The following is an 18816-nucleotide window of genomic DNA, read 5'->3' as shown; positions in this document are numbered from 1 at the left end:
TTTTAAACCATGCCTTAATTGCTTCTCTCTGGACATTTCTTATATTTGTATAGACTTAAAAACGGCAATTTTTATTGACCAGGATTACCATCTTGTGATAAATTTTACTGATATTATAAATGCGAATGTTAGATGGATGGATGGGTGTTTGTTTGAAGTTTCTCCGGAACGGCACAATGGATCGTGATTAATTTGGCACAGATGTAGAACATAGTCTGGAAGTACACATAGGCTACATATTAAGTGTTTTTTTTTTAAGTTGACAGCTATTATTTTCATATGAATGAAAATTAAATTTAGTAAACACTGCAGGAACTGTGTGAGCTTAACAATACTGCAACCACAGTCAGTATAGCCAAAACCGTTTTGGTTCATTTTATATATTCCTTGAGATATTTTTTTGTTGTAAAACCTATACGATGGATGGATAAGGCTGAAGGAGGAAGAAATAAAAGAAAAATGTAACTTTATATTGTTTAATAATATAATATTGACGTAAACTACCTAAATTCGTGAAACTTCTTTTAGATAAGCAGTCTTATAATGAAGCGTTATATTCGTTAACAAAGTTTGGTTAGGAATTAACCATAAATAACCCTCATACTTTCAAGGCACATCCTTATATTACGGTCACAATTCTACCAATTAGGCCAGCAAGAAAACAGCCCATCAATCTTAATGCTGCCATTTATAAAAATAAAAATATAACTTACAATAAAAATTTAATCACAACAAACCTTTAAACAAAATATGAACATTCCCAATTAATTTAAGATCAAATTTCAATTAAATAAAATTAATTAATGTAATTAATGTCAAATTATTTGTAGACACCTTTATATAGTTCTAATACAGGCAACATTTTACAACCCAAAATATAGCCCAATTGGAGGCATAGATCTATTGTAACTTGTTATACACATTTTATCTATCCTTACTGACTTACTGGCTTTATATAAGGGCAAGTTTTTATAACACTGCTATACCTTATAATAAATACATCAACAAAATACTGTTTAAATAATCATCAAATCATACTCTAAATGGATACTTAAAAAGTTTTTACCAAATAACCAGCAAAACATGACACCTGTGTCTAGTGACACAAAATGATGGTATTTTACCATAGTTTTTAAAAGAAACGTAAGACATAACATGTGAATACAGATCCCACCTTAAATAAAGTCATTGTTATTATTCATATTTTATTCTAGCACTTGACTACAGTAACACTGGTCATCACTCATATCTCATCTCTTTTGTTTCCTTTGAAAAAAAAAAAGACAATATGTGTCATACAACTGTCACTTTAGTTAAAATTTAATGTTAATTTTACAATGAACATTAACAATGACTATACAGAGAGCTTAAAATGTTTTAAGTTAAACGATTGTACTATCATTTTAAACGGACAGAATAAGTGTAGTGCATATATAACATTAATAAGAAATTAACAACCATTAATTTAACAAAAAAAAAACTTATCAAATTATAACATTACATAAAAATATGGCAGTATATTTTGTAGCAATCCCGCATTAACTATAATTTAAAAACCAAGTCATACATACTTTATAGCTACTTTTATTCACATGAAACGTTGCACAGAACAATTCACCAACTTGTGAAGACCTATGCTTGCAGTTAAAACTTTCCATTGCACTCTAAAATCAAATTTACTATATAAAAATATGAATTCATGATAAATGGCAATAGGCACTAGTATGGGCCTTAAACTCCTACGTTTGCGAAGGAAACTTCTATTATATATTTTTAAAGTCTATAAACAATCCTATGCCGCATCTATTCTAGCTTTTAAGCATATTTTAACTCTACAAAATTATTTTCTTTGAGTATCATAAGTCTACAACATGTCTCTTACATTTTCACTTGAACTTCTCTCCCATATTTGACCAGATTTATACAATCTATAAACTCTATTGCTCAATAATTCTTGTGAAAACTGTGTCATTGCACCTTCGAGTTTGTGAGGAAAGACTTGCAACTGTGTCTCATTGTATCCACTCAGGCTATACTTCTTGCTGTCTCTACATTCTGTGTATTTGTGTGCAGCGAGCATTTTCTCGGGAATTACTTGCATTTTTTCTAAAGAAATGTTGAATATTTCATCAAATGTTGAAATTGCATCGAGGTTTCTTATATGTGTAAATGGAGTGTTATCAGGCAAATTAAAATAATGCCTTTTATTAAATATATCAGGATATCCAATAACAGCATTATCATCTTTGGGTTGGTTCAAACAGAATAAAAGTGTATATGCAACCATTTGTAATGATCTCATGGGATCAAAATCTCCGATTACACTTTTAATATTATCATGAACACGAGGTACTAAAAATTCATCCCAAGAGAGCACAATCACATGGCTTACTTTATCGGCTTCTTCTTTATCATATTGAAAATGTCTGAAGAGGCAATCTAACTCCACCGCAATACGTACTATATAGTAAGACTTTGAAAATATAAATGGGTAGTTTAAAGGGAAAAATTGTATGTTCCATTGTGTTATATCAGATGGTAATAAATTTAATCTTCTTATAACATCTTCTGATATTGTACTGTCATATATTGTAAAATAATTGACACCCATCATTTGATGGAACACAAGAAATTCAATAAATGAATCTCTTGAAACAATAGGAACTCGATTTGGTAACACACAAATAGCTGGTACAATATTATTGACAAATTTTATATTGCTCATTTTTCTAGGCTTGCGTTTTGTATTCACTTCAATAAGTCGATTAATAGGAGCATGGATAGGATTTATGTTATAATCATTTACATAAAAACTTATTCCTTTTGGTTTACCAAAGTCTTTGTTCGTTATACACCGAAATACATACACAGTAAAATTTACATGTTCAACAATTACTTTGTGGGTAAAACGTCCAGCTTTTGGTTTAGATTCATTCTCAAACCAAATATTACAGCGGAAAGCAGGATTTACATTGGTCTTGCCAATAACAATAGTATCGATACTGTGAGCATAAGATGGAGTCAAGGTCTGATACTTTTGATACGATCGTAAGAACGACGAGTAGGAGTAAAAATTTTCATCTATCTGTTGGAATAGTGGCGGAGTTTCGCGAACTTCCATAGAAGAATTTCGGAGTATTTCAGACAGCATTGTGGCATTAAATCCTGGTCCACAGAACTCTATCTCCGATAAGCCGGGCTTGCCGAAAAAGTTAAGCACCTCCAGAACATATCGGAGACGATAGTATTCGTGACGGTAAATCAAAAGTGTTACAATACTAATAAAGCTGATTAAAACCAAAATCAATTGATAATACTTGCGCATTATGTTCTTTGACGATTTTCTCGGAGTCTTCATTTACACTTGATAATTTTATCTTAGCCGGCTCAGCACTGACGAAATAAAATGTGTATAACTAATGCAAACATGTGTGGCCGTGGTATGTTACTTGTAAAACTTGAAACAGATTACAGTACTGTTATGAGAACAGAAACAGAACATAATACTCTGACAAACAATATGATGTTGATAAGAACTCAAATTGCACTCCTTATTTCATTCTCATGAAATAGTGAATTGATATTTGATGATACATGACATCTGAGAGTCACGACATCGACATTCGTCGTTGACATTACGTTACGACACCTGTCAACCTGACACCTGAAATTTTTTGACCTGACATCAGGTACAGGAGACCACAGAAAGTATGGATGGATTTTTTTTTTATATCATAAGGTGGCAAACGAGCGAACGGCCACCTGAGATCGCTGAAATAGCGAAGTGACCGTTGCCCATAGACATACGCATTTGCATATGCGTTGCCTACCTTTAATCGACGGAGGAGTGGATGCACAGAAAGAAAATATTTTCCCTTCCATTGCATCCTCTCATCCGGAAAGTCCACTTCCACTTCCCATCCTTTCCTTTTCTTAGGAATTGTGTGAAAGAGGATATGGGTAAGAAGGGAGTTTATTCAGATGCTGATAGAGATGTTTGGAGGAGTAGTATATACTTTTCCAGTCCTTCTTAGGTATAAAGACAGGTTGATAATGCTTCAAAGAGATTTTTTTTTGGAAATGCAAAGTCAAGCTGCATAGCCTACACATGTGCATATAGAGTTCGAGAACACCGTTATTGTAATTATACTCTGCGCTACACTATCCAACGATAACTTGGCTATGACATGAAGCCGCAAAGCCGAATGTCAAAGTCAAAAAAACTAAGCAAGTCATCGATGATTTCTAGTTTTCTAGTTACAAAAGATTTTGTTTCACGTGGTGTTTTAAATCTATATTATGTCTGTTAATAAGGAAGATACATTGCGGCAGTTTTGTGATGTAACTGGTGCTGACGACGCTCGAAGCAGATTCTTTTTGGAATCTTCCAATTGGCAACTTGAGGTGAATGTGCCGATATGATAGTTTCATGTTTCTTTTATTTTAATTTTCTATTTGCTATTATTTCATATATTGTTATTTGCTCGCATTGTCTTAATCACGATTATATTGTAAAAGATAAAATATAACTTCTTAATTTATCTTACATGGGTAAAGTAAAAACTTTCAAAAGCAAGTGCATTTAAATATAAACAACTAATCGACTTGCAATAAGTCAACATAAATCTTATTTGAAAAAATCTTCACTTATAAAACCTAATAGGTGCTAAATGCTAGAAGAAAAATTAGCAATGAATCTGCAGTCTTTCAACTCACTACTGATGTCTATGGGCTGTGGTCACTTCTCTCTTTTCATGACTAATGACAACTTAGTCTTTAGTCACTTCCTACTGTAAAAATGTGATTATTAATTTTTTTTAAATAAATGTCAAGGTGGCACTGTCCAGTTTCTATGAGCACGGAGGGAACATAGACGAGGCTCCCGCTAACCCTGCACCTGCAGCTGCATTACCCATTATGTCGGACAGTGATATGGAGTCACCGCCCGCATCACCTGTGTTGCCCGTAAAGAAAGACAAGAAGAAACAACCACCTACTAAGTTTGCTACATTACAGTCACTACAACAGGATAGTTCGAGTGATGAAGAAGAAGGTATGTTATGGTCATACTTAACGATTAACAATTGCTTGACCAGAAACATGGTCTGGTCTGGCTATAAATGGTTTCTCTCATTAGGTGTCAAATAAAAATAGGTGTAAATATATAAGAAATAGCCAGGTTGTTAGTAGGGAGTCTTGGTAGTAAATACTGTGCCAGGTTTATTATTATTGGAAAAAAACTTAAATATTATTCTACCACACCACATTTTTGTATTTTTTTCTGTGTATTATTTCTTTAATTCATTGCCTAAAGATAAATGAATATTAATAAAGATATATTTTTTTCTGTAAACATTTGAATAATTCTTGAATTATTTTAAAACAGATAAAAATGTTAATGGCAAAATATGTTCAACATATAAATGTGTAAAAGCGACAACAATAAATAAAACCAATAGAAATTATTATGAATTAACATCCCAATCAGAAATTCATGGAAATTGCTCTGATTGTAAGAAAGAGATAGAAGAATTAAAGAAAAAGATAGAGGCATTAAAATTAGAGAATACCAAATTAAAAAATGAAATACAGAATCTGAAGGAAAGCTCTGTTGATACAAATGAAACAGGTTATTATTATAATAATCATAACCTTTTATTAGCACAAAAGCTCTTATCCGCGTCTTTTTCTGCACGAAATAAAAAAAAGCTTAATAAATAGCCTATGTGATCTTCCAAAGTATGTTTTACATCTGTGCCAATTTTCTTTAATATCCGTTAAACTGTTATAGGGATAAATAGTAACAATCCATCGAAAATTTTGTATTTATAATATTAGTATGATAAACTTTATCTTTATGTATGTACTAGCGGTCGCCCGCGACACCGTCCGCGCAAGAATAAAAACATAATTATTAGCCTATGTGTTCTTCCAGACTTTCTTCTATATGTATGCCTAATTTCATTGCAACCTGTTCAGCCGGTCTGGCGATACCTTCCAACAAATATCCATCTGTCCACTAAACATTTGCGTTAAAATATGTACAAAGTAAGATAGGATAATTTTGTTATGAAACAATATAGGTCATCATATGTGATTGTTTCAGGTGAAGCTTTCTATGCTGGAGGTTCAGAGCGGTCTGGTCAGCAGATCTTGGGGCCAGGAAAAGGTCGGAAAGATATTGTATCAGAAATGTTCAGGAGTGTCAGAGCGTGAGTATTATTTTTATCACCAAAAGTCTTATTTAATTTTAAATGATTTGCTAATTTAGAAATATTTTTTTTTTTGAAATGACAAATATATTTCAACCAGGTGTTAAATATTTCTCGAAAATTTGTAGTAATCATGTATTTGACATGAAGATCATCATCATCATTATCATCAGCTCACTATACGTCCCCACCGAGGGGCTCGGAGCCTATCCTAGGTTAAGGGTGATAAGGCCATAGTCAACCACGCTGGCCAAGTGCGGATTGACTTCACACATATCTTTAAATTTCTTCTCAGATATATGCAGGTTGCATCACGATGTTTTCCTTCACCGTAAGAATGTTAGATAAATGTACATATGTAAATCGGAAATCTCAAAACACATTGGTATATAGTGGTATTCGAACCGAGGACCTGCAGATTGCAAATCAAGTGCTCGACCTCTGAGCCACCGACGACGACATGAAGATGATTTTCTTTATTTTTTAAGTTAAAATACTGTCGGGTCTACTCAGTACATTGATCCCAAGTTTCATCACTTAAATAAACTTTTACTTTTGATATTTGCAGACAAGGTGCAGTGGTGTTCGACAATGAGCCGACTTCATCCAGCAGAGGGCATGGTGTGTTCTCCGGGGTCGGGTACAGGCTTGGTCAGTATCATTTCTAACACAAAGTTAAACACTTACTAAGAAAATGATTTAAAGAGCAGATTGTAGATATATTATAGAGTAGATTGTAGATAGATTATAGAATAGATTGTAGATGGAATATAGAGTTAATTGCGGATAGAATGTAGTGTAGATCATAAATAAGGTGTGTAAATTTAATTGCACAGTTGTTTACGGTCACCGATTTGACCTTAGTGTAGTTTTTAACCACATAGTATTGTTTGATGGCTACTAAGGGACCATATGATTTTTATTATTAAATATATTTACAGGACAAACAGCGGACGACCACGAGCAAATAGCGCCGCCTAACAGAGAGCAAGAGGTAATGTTATATTGTTGTCACAAAATAACTAACCAATTCATATAAATGATAATGTACGTAAATTAAATTAAATTATTCAAACATTCGTGAGACATTATACTAAACTGATATATAAACACGGCTAAAGTGTGTCACTAGTGAGCTGAGGGCCGCGTCCGCGAAATAATACCAGTACCACTCATCCTGATAAAGGGCCCCCGATGGGCTCGAAACTAGTCGGTGCCGCCACCGGACGAATATACGTCAGTGTTTAGCCGTGTTTATATATCAGTTTAGTAAATTAAATTCATTAAATTATTACTTATTTTCCTATTCAAGCTTCAAAAAATATTATCCAAAACATTTTTTTGATTTTGGGGTGTTCAAAAATAAAAGCAACGCACTCTTCAATCAAATGTTTATTATGGAATTATAATTATAACTTTACACAAAATATACACAAAACACTACGATATAAGAAATATAAGTAATTTAAGGAAATTAAGGACAACACTTTTCTCCGCTCATCGTTAAAACTCACTCTTTTTTCTACTGAAAAATAACAAAAAACTCCTTGATATAAGAAAGAAATAAAATGTGACAGCGTCACTATGTGCCAGTATCTTTTTACTTTTTTAGTGGCGCCCTCTGACGTAATGTCATCGAATTACGCTTACACATCGGGGATTTCTTAACTCTTTTGTGTTTCGCACACTCCCATCAAATGTATTTCTTTTCTCTGTCACACCTGTTTCGCTTTTTTTATTGTTTAAAATTACAATAGAAATTTTTAAATAAGAATAATCTTTTAATATGACATCTCGGTTATAATGACTATATATATTCGATTCGATGTTCTAACAGTTTTTCTTAAATTGAATAGCAACAAAGCCGGTCGGTGCGACTCCGGCTGTACCGCGAGGGGTTCACGGTGAACGATGGCCCCATCCGACTTTACAATGAGCCAGAGAATGCTCAGTTCCTCAATCATATACGTCGAGGGTGAGTTTATATGAAAAAGTTTCCTAAAATTTTACTTATTACTTCTTACTAATATTGTAAATGGGAAAGCTTAGATATCCATCCATCCACTTGGATGGATGGATGTTTGTTTGACCTTCAAGCCTTCGTCTCCAGAACGGCTGCATGGATCTTGCTGAAATTTGGTATGTTGTATATGTTGAGACCATCGCTGGCTTAGGGATTTCAGCACTTGACTTGTAATCTGCAGGTTCTGGGTTCGAATCCCGCCATGTACCAATGTTTTTTACGATTTACATATATACATTTAACTGACGTTCTTACGGTGAAGGAAAATATTGTGATGCTGCACATATCTGAGAAGAAATATAAAGACATGTGTGAAGTCACCCCGCACTGGGCTATGGTTGACTATGGCCTAGTCACCCTTAATTTAGGGTAGGTTCCGAGCCCCTCAGTGGGTACACACACATAGGCTACTTATGAAGTTTTTTTTCAATATGTGCGGGCGACAGCTTGTTTAATATATTTAAATTAGAGGCAAGTGAACATAATTCGTGTGATACAGTGAGATCCCAACGGAGCTGTCGCGGGAGGGCGGCAGCGTGCGCGTCAGTCTGGAGGACCACCGGCACGAGGAGAGCCCGCATGAGGCAAACACGCGCGTCTTCTCCGGACAGGGATATCTGCTGGGCAGGTCTGATGCTACTACTTCTCTTACCCCCCTATTACAATTGGGTACTATAATTCTATCCACGATATATGGACCATCCATCTAATTTTAAGCACAAATAAAACATTTCAGAACTCAAAAAAGCTTAAGATTTTCCCAGAAAAAGGTTTACTCGTCGTTTATCTTCTATAGAATCATAACTTAGTATGGTATAAATTTTAATAACGTGTTACAGTCCAACGCCGACAACTGTGGGTGCGACAGTGCCAGTGGCAGCTTCACCCAAGGACCAAGAGGCGAACCAGCGCGCCGCTCAGGAGGCCGTCGCACTGGATGACTCCAACCCTGTCACTACGCTGCAGGTAATGTATTACACACGTTTACACACTGCAGGCAGTGCTTTACACAGTTTTACCCACTACAGTTTATGCTGTACACGTTTACACATTACAGATTATACTGTACACATATTTACACACTATAGATTATGCTGTACACACTGTAGTTAATCTGTTTTTTTATTGTTTTTACCGTCTTTTAGAAAGTGGTTTTAAATGTGTCTTATGATTTCTATGATTTTTTGTAATTTCGCAGTTCCGGCTAGCGGATGGCAGCAGACTGACAGGTCGGTTCAACCACTCTCACACTGTGGGGGACTTGCAGCAGTACATCGCGCGCGCAATGCCCATCTACCAGAACCGTCAGTTTGTGCTCCTCACCACATTCCCCAGCGTAGAGCTGACTGACCCCGCGGTGACGCTGGGGCAGGCCAACCTCCTCAACACCACTCTGCTGCAGCGACTCAAGTAGCAACCTTCTACAACATTCTGGACACATCTGTGTAATTTGACGGACCCAGGGGGCGGAGCTTAGCCCCTCCCACGGAAATAAAGCAATTCTATTGGTCGGAAACTGTGTGTGAATTTATTTGTGAAGTACTTTGTGTAAGAAATTGTTTTTAGCCTTCAGGGGTCAAGTCTCGCTCAAAAACTGGGTCTGCCATTATTGTGAACTATCGTGTGTTCGTTTACTCGTGCGTTGAAACTTAATTTTGTCTAAATACAGAGAGATACCTTTACTTAGTGTTTTAAAGTGAACATTTTTTGTAATTTATTTTTATAATTATATAATTCCTGGAGAATCATTAGTTTACGTTCAACGCACTACATAAAAAACTTACGCATGATGTTTTCTGATTCCATCGACTGTGTCAATAGAATTTACATAATCTTTTAGTCACAATTTTGTGTGGTATTATCATTTTGTGCAAAGGTATGATAAATTAAAGAAATAAGAAAAATGAAAATTTTAGCAACATGCAGGTCCGAAAAATTCTTACAACCTACTTTTAGGAATATTAGTAATTAATATTTGACATTAATTAATTGTGACTAAAAGGTTAGATGTAAGCTTCTCTTGTAAAAGAATTTTCGATAAAATTGTTTAATATTGGGCTTTAATAAAAAAAAAGTATTAATCAAATGTCTTTTATTGCAATATAACCCTTCGAAATTACTTAAATACAGTTAAAAATAGATTTACCTGTTACCTGTGAATTACAAATGACGTGACATGTATAAAACACTATCGCTCCAATTTTATTCAAAGAGGGCAATATTGTAGTACAGATGTAACGACAGTGGAGATTCACGATTATATTAATATTTTCAATGCGCCATCTTGTATTGGCGGCAAAGCACTTGAATTTTGACGTGTCGCACAAGATGGCGGCCTCACGTGCAACACTCCGCTTTGGGGAAAGTGCACGCGCAAGGATCCGTCGCGATGCACTCCGCAGGACACATACATTCACAAGCTGCAAATATATTTATTTATAAGTATTCCTTCTATATTAATTTGGAGTTTTCTGTACAAATGATTGTTGTAACCAGTTCAAGGTCATCATGGATAATCTACAAAGAACCTATGACTTTTTGACTCCAAAGTATAACTATGCCTATACTTACGAGTAAAAAACAAAGTAAGGTCCCTACATTGTATATAATTCCGTAGAAATTAAGAACTATATTCACACATTTCACTGGCTCGTTGGAACGTTTCAATGTTGAAAAAACTTGTCTGTATAAATCTGTGATTAGAGCCTTATAATAGTAGAATTGTTCAGATAGGTTTGTTATAATTTCTTATTATTATATCGACTATACTTACGTTTACAGTCCCCGTATGCGCAAGGGTCCATATACTCTGAACAGTCCTCGCCAGGCGGCAGGAACGATGACTTGTACACTGTCGTACTCTCCAACTGGAACAATTAAACATAATTTAATTAAAAAGAATAAGCTATGGCTACCATACCAGCGGGCAAGGAGAGGGTGACGTAGCGTAGCTGCACTCGGAGACGTTAATTGGCCACTAAAAGCATAACTAAGTGAAGATTTATTTTAACTAAATCTATATTAAGAGCTCTAAAATGGCCGCAAAGCAATATGAGTGTCAGTTCCACTGGAGCAGCTGCGATGTCGCTTAGTGGAAATATGTAGTAACGAACCCGCTGACAAGGTTTCTGGTACTGTCCCTTGCAAGCCCAGGGCGGGCGCTGCGGCGCCGGCGCGCATACCGGCTGGTAGGACATCTTCTGTATCGTCGATGATTCCATTTTGGCTGAAACAAGATAAATATTATATTATAATATAATTTTATTTTAAACCAATCATCGTTTACCACCGTTTCAATTTACGTTTCAACTTTTTACCATCTCAGAAAATGCTACCATGCATTTGCGACCCCTTACCTTGTACCATTTTCCTTACTCCTAATGTACTACGTTGGATTATCCGACCATCTTCAAACATTCAAAATATTAATCTTTCAAGATTTATAATAGACGATAGACTTGCCAAAAGACCTAATGATGGTTATACCTGATGGTTTCTCGTAACACTTGATAGGGGCGAAGGACTCCGTCACTTCCTGCCGCCCGGGGTCCAAGTACGACAGCCGGTTCACTGTGCGATCTGCAATACACATTTACACAATATCATAAAGTTAACTGAATCTCATTCTCTTCACCGATCTCATCTAATCATTATTCACAATTCTTCATATGTCACTTGATAGCGCTTCAGCTTACAATATGTCTATTACTTGTTACGATACGTACTTTCGAAGGGTTGCTCGACGCAGTGGAACTTCGCTGGTGGCTTGAAGGACTCCCTGATGGAGCAAGGCTTGGGCACGAAGTCGTGCCTCTGTGTGGTGAGGTTCTGCATGGGCCCCTGTCCCCACATGTCGTGGTGGCATGGCCGGATTGGCTGCGTCACACACACCGGGTTCGGCAGGAACGACAGCTGGAAAGAGACAAAAACATTCACTTGATTATCAGGAAGGAAGAGAAACATTAGATATGTTTATAACTATCGAGTGTACTCTTGTTGACCAAATTGAAATAACACGTTTCAGCTTACCGCCGTTTTAATTAGTGACTAGTGTCCACGCCAAGTCGGCCGTTCTAAGTGAAGGTTGTAGTGAAGAAGCAATTGCAGGAGTTTCAAGTCTTGGAGTGGGATGAGCCGCGGTATCGCGAATGATTAAACCTTTGTAACGTAGGCCAAGGCCCACTTTTAGACAATGAACGAAGCGACAGAAGTACTTATTGGCTCTTACTTTGTGTACGGTATCTCCGTCCATCATGGCAGTGGAAGGCACTATGTTGGGGTTAGGTTTCACCATCGGCGGCCTCTCAGCTTCCACGGGCAAGTAGCTTGAAAACATATTGAATATTATAAAATTTATAACACGATTATGAAGACGACACTAACTGAGTGGTACAAGGAAAGGAATCCTATGAAAAAAATCCCTCAACTATTTATAAGATTCAAACTTGACGAGTGATTAGGAATTTGAAATGACATAATTAGTTTTTTTTTCCTGCAAATCCTACTAATGCATAAAGTTTTCCATCTAATATTGTATGTAATAAATACACACCTGTTATTATAAATGGTGCCAGACTCAAATCTCTTGGAGGGCGTGACTGGATTGACGCAGGAACTGGGCAAGATGGCGCGCCGGCGACAGTCGCTCTTCGCGTCCAGATAACTAAAAATCATAGTTCGTTTAAAATACCCACACTACATTGATGTAGTTAATTCTAATAAAAAGAGATATTAAATATTAATAAGTGTTTTTAAATAACAGATTTCCACAAAAAACCGCGATTATTGTTTAAAAACCCTTTAATATAATTTTACCTAAGTCCATAAGTTGTGTTGCCGTCTATTCTCTGACAAGGTTTCTGGTATTGACCCTTGCAAGCCCAAGGTAAAGGCTCTTTGGGGAGTACCTAAAATAATAATTTTTATAATAAGATTATTTACCTATAGAAATAATTCCTTTGGTTAATCGCCGCGAATTATTTTGCCATAAATTCGGCAAAGAATATTTTATAACTTAGATCTATTTTAAACATGAATCAGGTGAAATTATAAACAGAAGTTATTTCGTATAACTATTAACTCTAGAAATTGGCTAATATTTTCAAAATAAAATACAACTTCACTTTTAATTATTGTTATTATTTGTAAACAAACTTGTGCTTATAAGATATTGTAATTTAGAGTACATTAAAATTTAAGGTTTTAGATTGTAATTGTTATTTTTAAAATTAAAACCATTGGAAGCCCGGATTATACCATACGTTAGAAAAATATGCCTGAAACAAAATGTATTATTATCAATTTATTAAGAAAATTGTTAAAATTCTAATGTCATTTGCAGTTACAATGAAACGGAACATAACAATACGTTGAAATCTAAACGTAAAACCTTTTTTCATATAATATTGTAATGTCATCAGAAGATTTGTACCAAATTTCATCAGAAGACAGCCGTAAAGCAATTCTACGTTTCGTCTGATGAGTGTGCGCCCTCGAGGCTTAATTTAGTCTCATTTCCCTTCCCACCCTTTTTCTTATAAGGAAAGGATGGGAAGTGGAAGTGGACTTTCCGGATGACAGGATGCATTGGAAGGGAAAATATTTTCTTTTTGTGCATCCTCTCCTCCGTCGATTAAAGGTAGGCAACACATATGCAATTGGGTAAAGGCAACGGTCACTTCGCTATTTCAGCGATTTTAGGTGGCCGCTCGCTCGTTTGCTGCCTTATGTTGTATCAACAGGAAGTAGGTCTAATTTTAAATAAATGTATGTAATGAGAGACCTTGTTAGGCAGGTAGCTCATCTTGTGTGTAGTGTTGCCTTCCATCTTGGCTGCGGGGCGCTCATAGCAGCGCTCCGGAGCGAACGACTTCGTCACCTCCATGCGCTCGGGCGGCAGGTACGACAACTTATTCACTGTCTTGTCTTCAAATGTACATATTAAAATGAGTGATTAAAATTTCATTTTAGTATTATAATATCTATCAAAGTAGGCATTATCGGGCTGTCCAGTAGTGTTCCACCTTAAAAGCTACAGTCCTTTAATCAGCGAGGTGTAAACAAAGTGTATTCGCTACAAAGCGATTTCATAACGAACTTTCAAAAATGTATAGAACTGAGAATAACTTTCGATAAGTCACGTGATTGTCATGTGTCAGTTCTATACAATTTTGAAGTCCGCTATACAATCGCGTCGAAGCGAATGCATTTTGTCTTACCCCTCAAATAGTCATCAGTTCAACTTAACCTTATTAAACTTAACTATATTTTGTCAACTCTTTGGGTTCTTAATTTATGTTTCTGTTGTTAAGTATGTTGCTAATATACTGACTTTCAAACGGTTGTTCCACGCTGTGAAACTTGTGAGGTGGCTTGCAGCTCTCGCGCAACACACAAGGCTTTGGCACGAAGTCGTGACGCTGTGTGGTGACATTTTGCATGGGCCCCTGCCCCCACATGTCGTGGTGGCATGGCCGGATCGGCTGCGTCACACACACTGGATTCGGCAGGAAAGAGAGCTGGAAGGGACACGAGACAACATCATATTTTTGACTTCACTTGGCTCGACTCGGTGACTCGTATAACTTTGTCTCGGCTAGTTTTTTGGTTTTGGTTGTACCGTAACAAGACCCATTACTCACTGCTATTACCACTGACTTATAAGCTAGTTTTATTAAGTTTAACTTCTGCACGGTTCATAACACATTGTTCTCTTGTACTCCTATTGCTACCGACTCTGGCAATACACTACTTTTAAGTATTGTTAGGAAGAAAATCCGACCCTGTGCCCCACTAATCATTGTAACACTTGACTGTATAATGAAAGTGCGCCATTCGCTCTAAATGATCTTAAATAAAAATGTCTAAAAGTAGCTAGTCTTGTTTACCTTCTGCACAGTACAGGACTCCATAGGCTCGCAGCTGGGCACGATGTTGGGCGGCTGCTTGCGCGCCACGCCACGCAGATTGGTGCAGCCCTCGGTCGGAAGGTAGGACAGCTTGTACGTGGTGCATGTCTCTACCGGCGCCGTCGGCTTCATGTAGCATCGCCGCGGCGCATACGACTCGGGGATCTTAGGCTGTTTGTAGCACTAAAACAATTCTGCTCGGTAAGCGATCTATGATACTGTTTCTTTACAACTAGGTACTCGACTTTACAATTTTATTGAACATCTCTTGTCTTAAAAGCAATGCTAAAAATTTATTAAATCCAAGTGATTACATGTGTACATTTGTTGCGAAATACCAAATAGGTAAAAGGTAAAAAACGAAGATGTCAACAGCAGTATTTAAAAGCAATCAAATGAAAATCGAATACAAAATTCAAGGTTCTTTACTTCTATCATCTAAATGCGTTGATGTGAGCTAAAGATGCAGTTCAAACTCGTTTATCATAGAAGCTACCAGTCTAATTTAAATCACTCTTTTTGCAATCAACAGCGGAGTTTACAAGGTATGACAACACCGAGACCCTAGTATTAGGGTTATGACCTCCCTGTACTTATCCCACTTCTGTGGGGTCGGCGCAGCAGGACTTTGTCATTTAGTCGTGACCTTCTCAATCATATCTCTTTTCACTTTTACGTACTCTATCCATAGTCACCTAGTATAGCGTGGGTTATAGCTAGGGTTACGTATGACGTACTGGATTCAAGATAGGTGCTTTGCCGCAGCAGCAGGAGCGGCAAGGGCAGGGGTTTTCCTGCTTGCCGTCGATGGGCTTGCCGTCGCGCGGGCCCGACTTGATGCCGGCGGTCGGCGCGCACGGGTCTGCCGCGGGACATGGCACGCACCTGCGGATTTTTTTTATATTTTTTGTGTTTTTGTGTAAATTCTGTCAACATAAAAAATACCTTACTAAGCAGTATCAGTAGGTCGTACATGACCCCGGTCTCGGTGCTTGGTAAATCTCTACTAATAATATGTATAATAAGATTGATTATTTGTTTGTTTGCATTGGCTCCGAAACTCTAAAAAACTCTTTCGTTATTGGGAAGCTACACTATCTCCCGGTGACAGATTACATTCCTGGATTTTTTAATTTCGCGCGGGTTAAGTCGCGTCCAGCAATTAAAAAGGTGACGAGTGTTCATTGTTTCTTTACGAGTATATAGGTAAATATGAGATAGTTTGGGCTAAGTACTATTCTTACATAAGTTGAGAATAGATTTTTAGCTTGGAGTTGTATAAAATGTTATTTTCGTCTAGACACCTGCAAGGCTGTCGATAACTTTATAAGCCTTTAATTCAAGGAGGTAATGAGAATAAAGGTTTTATGTTATACATGAGTCATCTTTTATTTATTAATGTTTATTCATCTAGATGCAAATGTATACGGTGGTCTTTTTTTTTCTTACATATTTAATTAGTATAAAATTAAAAAAATATACAATTCAACTCACTCTGGCATAATTTCAAGACAATCCTTTGCCGAAATTAAATGAATAAAAATAAAAATTAATCTAAAACCTAAATGTAATACAAACGGTAAAAAATTTTAAAAAATCATATCTATCTAAAAATCATTACTAAATGAAATGACATTGACAAGTTAATCTTTTGTTAATAATAGAATTATTTTTCACATCCAGTTGGCTTTTAATTAAAAAAAATTATAAAGGTTTTATATCATCACATGATGCATGCTTAATTAAAAACAAAAACTTATTCTGGGCATTATCAAAACATCCTAAAGTAAAGAAAAAACTGATATTTAGCGTATCAAAACAATATATTTATATGAGTTTACAGTTTTTGTTAAAATCTTCCATTTCCCATTTTTCCTAGTACAGAAAAAAATCACGTTATAAGCTTTATGTGACATAATTTTTTTATTAATTTGACAGTGGTAGAGCTCGCTTTAACATCTTCGCACGAATTGTCCCGGCTCGCCCGGTGAAATACCACGACCACACAGAAGACAGGCGTCAAGTGTAAGGAATTCCGCGTTTCGTCTGATGATTGTGCGTCCCGGAGGCCTAATTTAGTTCTTTTTCTCTTCACACCGTTTTTCATATAAGAAAACGATGGGAAGTGGAAGTGGATTTTCCAGATGAGTGGATGCATGGAAAGGGAAAATATTTTCTTTCTGTGCATACTCTCCTCCGTCGATTAAAGGTAGGCAACGCATAAGCAATTGCGTATGTCTATGGGCAACGGTCACTTCGCTATTTCAGCGATTTCAGGTGTCCGCTCGCTCGTTTGTCACCTTATAATAATAAAAAAAATTATGTTAATGTCATGCTTACGTAAATCAAAAGCTTATCTTTACTGTTTATTGTAATCTTTATCTAAACGTCAAAATTAAGTTCAAAGGTCAAGATAGATAGTTCGCTTAGACAAGTCAAACGTACCGTAACCCAGAGGGGTAGGTAGAGTTTTCGTTTAAAGGTAAAACAATCTCGCCAAACCTGTGTGTTGTTATATATAACAATGCTGTGAATACAGTATATAAAAACAGAGTAAAATAATAATCTATAGTTATATAATATAGCCAAATAATAAAGATAATAATATAAGGATGTTTGGCAATGACAGAGGCGTCGCGCCGCGATTACTTCTGTCCCAAAATATATAAAACCTATGTACATGGGCATAAAATATGGTATAAAAAAGCTACATTACGCAGGACACTTTTTTGACATAGACAGAGAGGCGCTAGTGAGCTTACTTATATCACATTATATTTATGAAACTAATAACGGACTAACAGAACTTTAAATATAAGTGCCGAGATGATGTAATTATATTATGGTTTAAATAAAAATCAGGAGCGTCGGTGGCTCAGTGGTCAAGCACTTGACTTGCAATCTGCAGGTCCTGGGTTCGAATCCCGCCATGTACCAATGTGTTTTTCGATTTTTGATTTACATATGTACATTTAACCGACGTTCTTATGGTGAAGGAAAACATCGTGATGCAACCTGCACATATCTTTGAAGAAATTCAAAGATACGTGTGAAGTCAACCAACCCGCACTTGGCCAGCGTGGTTGACTATGGCCTAATCACCCTTAACTTAGGGTAGGCTCCGAGCCCCTCGGTGGGGACATATAGTGAGCTGGTGATTAAATAAAAATACCACTTCAAATTTAATCATTGATATTGTAAATATTGAATAGTAAAATTACATTAAAGGTTCAATATTGTAATCGATATTTTCATTATACATTTTGAAACAGTTCACATCCATCGGCAGTTCGGATAATACCATGCGTTAGAACGATACGGCTGAAACCAAAATTTATTACAATCAATTTCTTACAAGTACAAATAAGTCACCAATGGTGGGTTACAGTTACAGGTAGATGTATAAATCACCTCTGAACCGACTCAAAAATACAGCTCACATATATCTGAAACCATTGAGTTACGGCTCAACAACTAAACTGGATGCTCACAGCTCAATACGATGTATTACAACTATGCAAGCCGATGAGCCGCCTGCCAGCCACCGAGTCGCAGAGCGACCAATCATAACTCGATATATGATCTGCGAACCGGTTCACTGATCTGCTTCACACAGGCGAACTGTGAGGTGAATTTGAGATCACTTATTTTAGCTTAGTTACCCATGGCAGCT

General features: G+C 36.4%; 3 protein-coding genes across 3 annotated transcripts; 1 reads left to right on the top strand and 2 right to left on the bottom strand.

The window, feature by feature from the left end:
• Nucleotides 1–462: 462 nt before the first annotated feature.
• On the bottom strand, nt 463–3641 carry LOC106115303 (uncharacterized). The gene has a single exon (XM_013308661.1). The coding sequence runs from the start codon at nt 3356–3358 to the stop codon at nt 1865–1867; it is 1494 nt and encodes a 497-aa protein (XP_013164115.1). The 5' UTR covers nt 3359–3641; the 3' UTR covers nt 463–1864.
• Nucleotides 3642–4184: 543 nt separating this feature from the next.
• Nucleotides 4185–10103, top strand: p47 (NSFL1 cofactor p47). The gene is made up of 9 exons (XM_013308653.1): nt 4185–4404; nt 4834–5053; nt 6107–6212; nt 6781–6863; nt 7154–7206; nt 8069–8187; nt 8735–8863; nt 9075–9201; nt 9434–10103. The coding sequence occupies exons 1-9, from the start codon at nt 4300–4302 to the stop codon at nt 9647–9649; spliced, it is 1158 nt and encodes a 385-aa protein (XP_013164107.1). The 5' UTR covers nt 4185–4299; the 3' UTR covers nt 9650–10103.
• A 207-nt stretch (nt 10104–10310) lies between these two features.
• LOC106115297 (stabilizer of axonemal microtubules 2) lies at nt 10311–16766 on the bottom strand. The gene is made up of 13 exons (XM_013308652.1): nt 16638–16766; nt 15881–16028; nt 15123–15326; nt 14567–14753; nt 14018–14160; nt 13051–13142; nt 12788–12898; nt 12464–12560; nt 11961–12147; nt 11722–11814; nt 11349–11461; nt 11009–11102; nt 10311–10655 (listed from the first exon to the last, which is right to left on the bottom strand). The coding sequence occupies exons 1-13, from the start codon at nt 16643–16645 to the stop codon at nt 10573–10575; spliced, it is 1560 nt and encodes a 519-aa protein (XP_013164106.1). The 5' UTR covers nt 16646–16766; the 3' UTR covers nt 10311–10572.
• Between the last annotated feature and the right edge of the window lie 2050 nt (nt 16767–18816).

The sequence above is a fragment of the Papilio xuthus genome, unplaced genomic scaffold (assembly GCF_000836235.2).
Source record: "Papilio xuthus unplaced genomic scaffold, Pxut_1.1 DF827870.1, whole genome shotgun sequence".
NCBI classification, from domain to species: Eukaryota; Metazoa; Arthropoda; class Insecta; order Lepidoptera; family Papilionidae; genus Papilio; species Papilio xuthus.
Note: the sequence above shows the minus strand (reverse complement) of the source record. Positions and strands in the feature narration are given on the sequence as shown.

Excerpts from the sequence above, each read along its gene's own strand:
- LOC106115303 (XM_013308661.1), bottom strand. The coding sequence starts at position 3,358 with ATGAAGACTCCGAGAAAATCGTCAAAGAACATAATGCGCAAGTATTAT.
- p47 (XM_013308653.1), top strand. The coding sequence starts at position 4,300 with ATGTCTGTTAATAAGGAAGATACATTGCGGCAGTTTTGTGATGTAACT. Across the intron at positions 7,207-8,068 it reads CGCCTAACAGAGAGCAAGAG|CAACAAAGCCGGTCGGTGCG; the intron begins GTAATGTTATAT and ends TAAATTGAATAG. Across the intron at positions 8,864-9,074 it reads CAGGGATATCTGCTGGGCAG|TCCAACGCCGACAACTGTGG; the intron begins GTCTGATGCTAC and ends AACGTGTTACAG.
- LOC106115297 (XM_013308652.1), bottom strand. Across the intron at positions 12,561-12,787 it reads GGCACCATTTATAATAACAG|CTACTTGCCCGTGGAAGCTG; the intron begins GTGTGTATTTAT and ends TATGTTTTCAAG. Across the intron at positions 11,103-11,348 it reads ACCAGAAACCTTGTCAGCGG|TTGGAGAGTACGACAGTGTA; the intron begins GTTCGTTACTAC and ends TAATTGTTCCAG.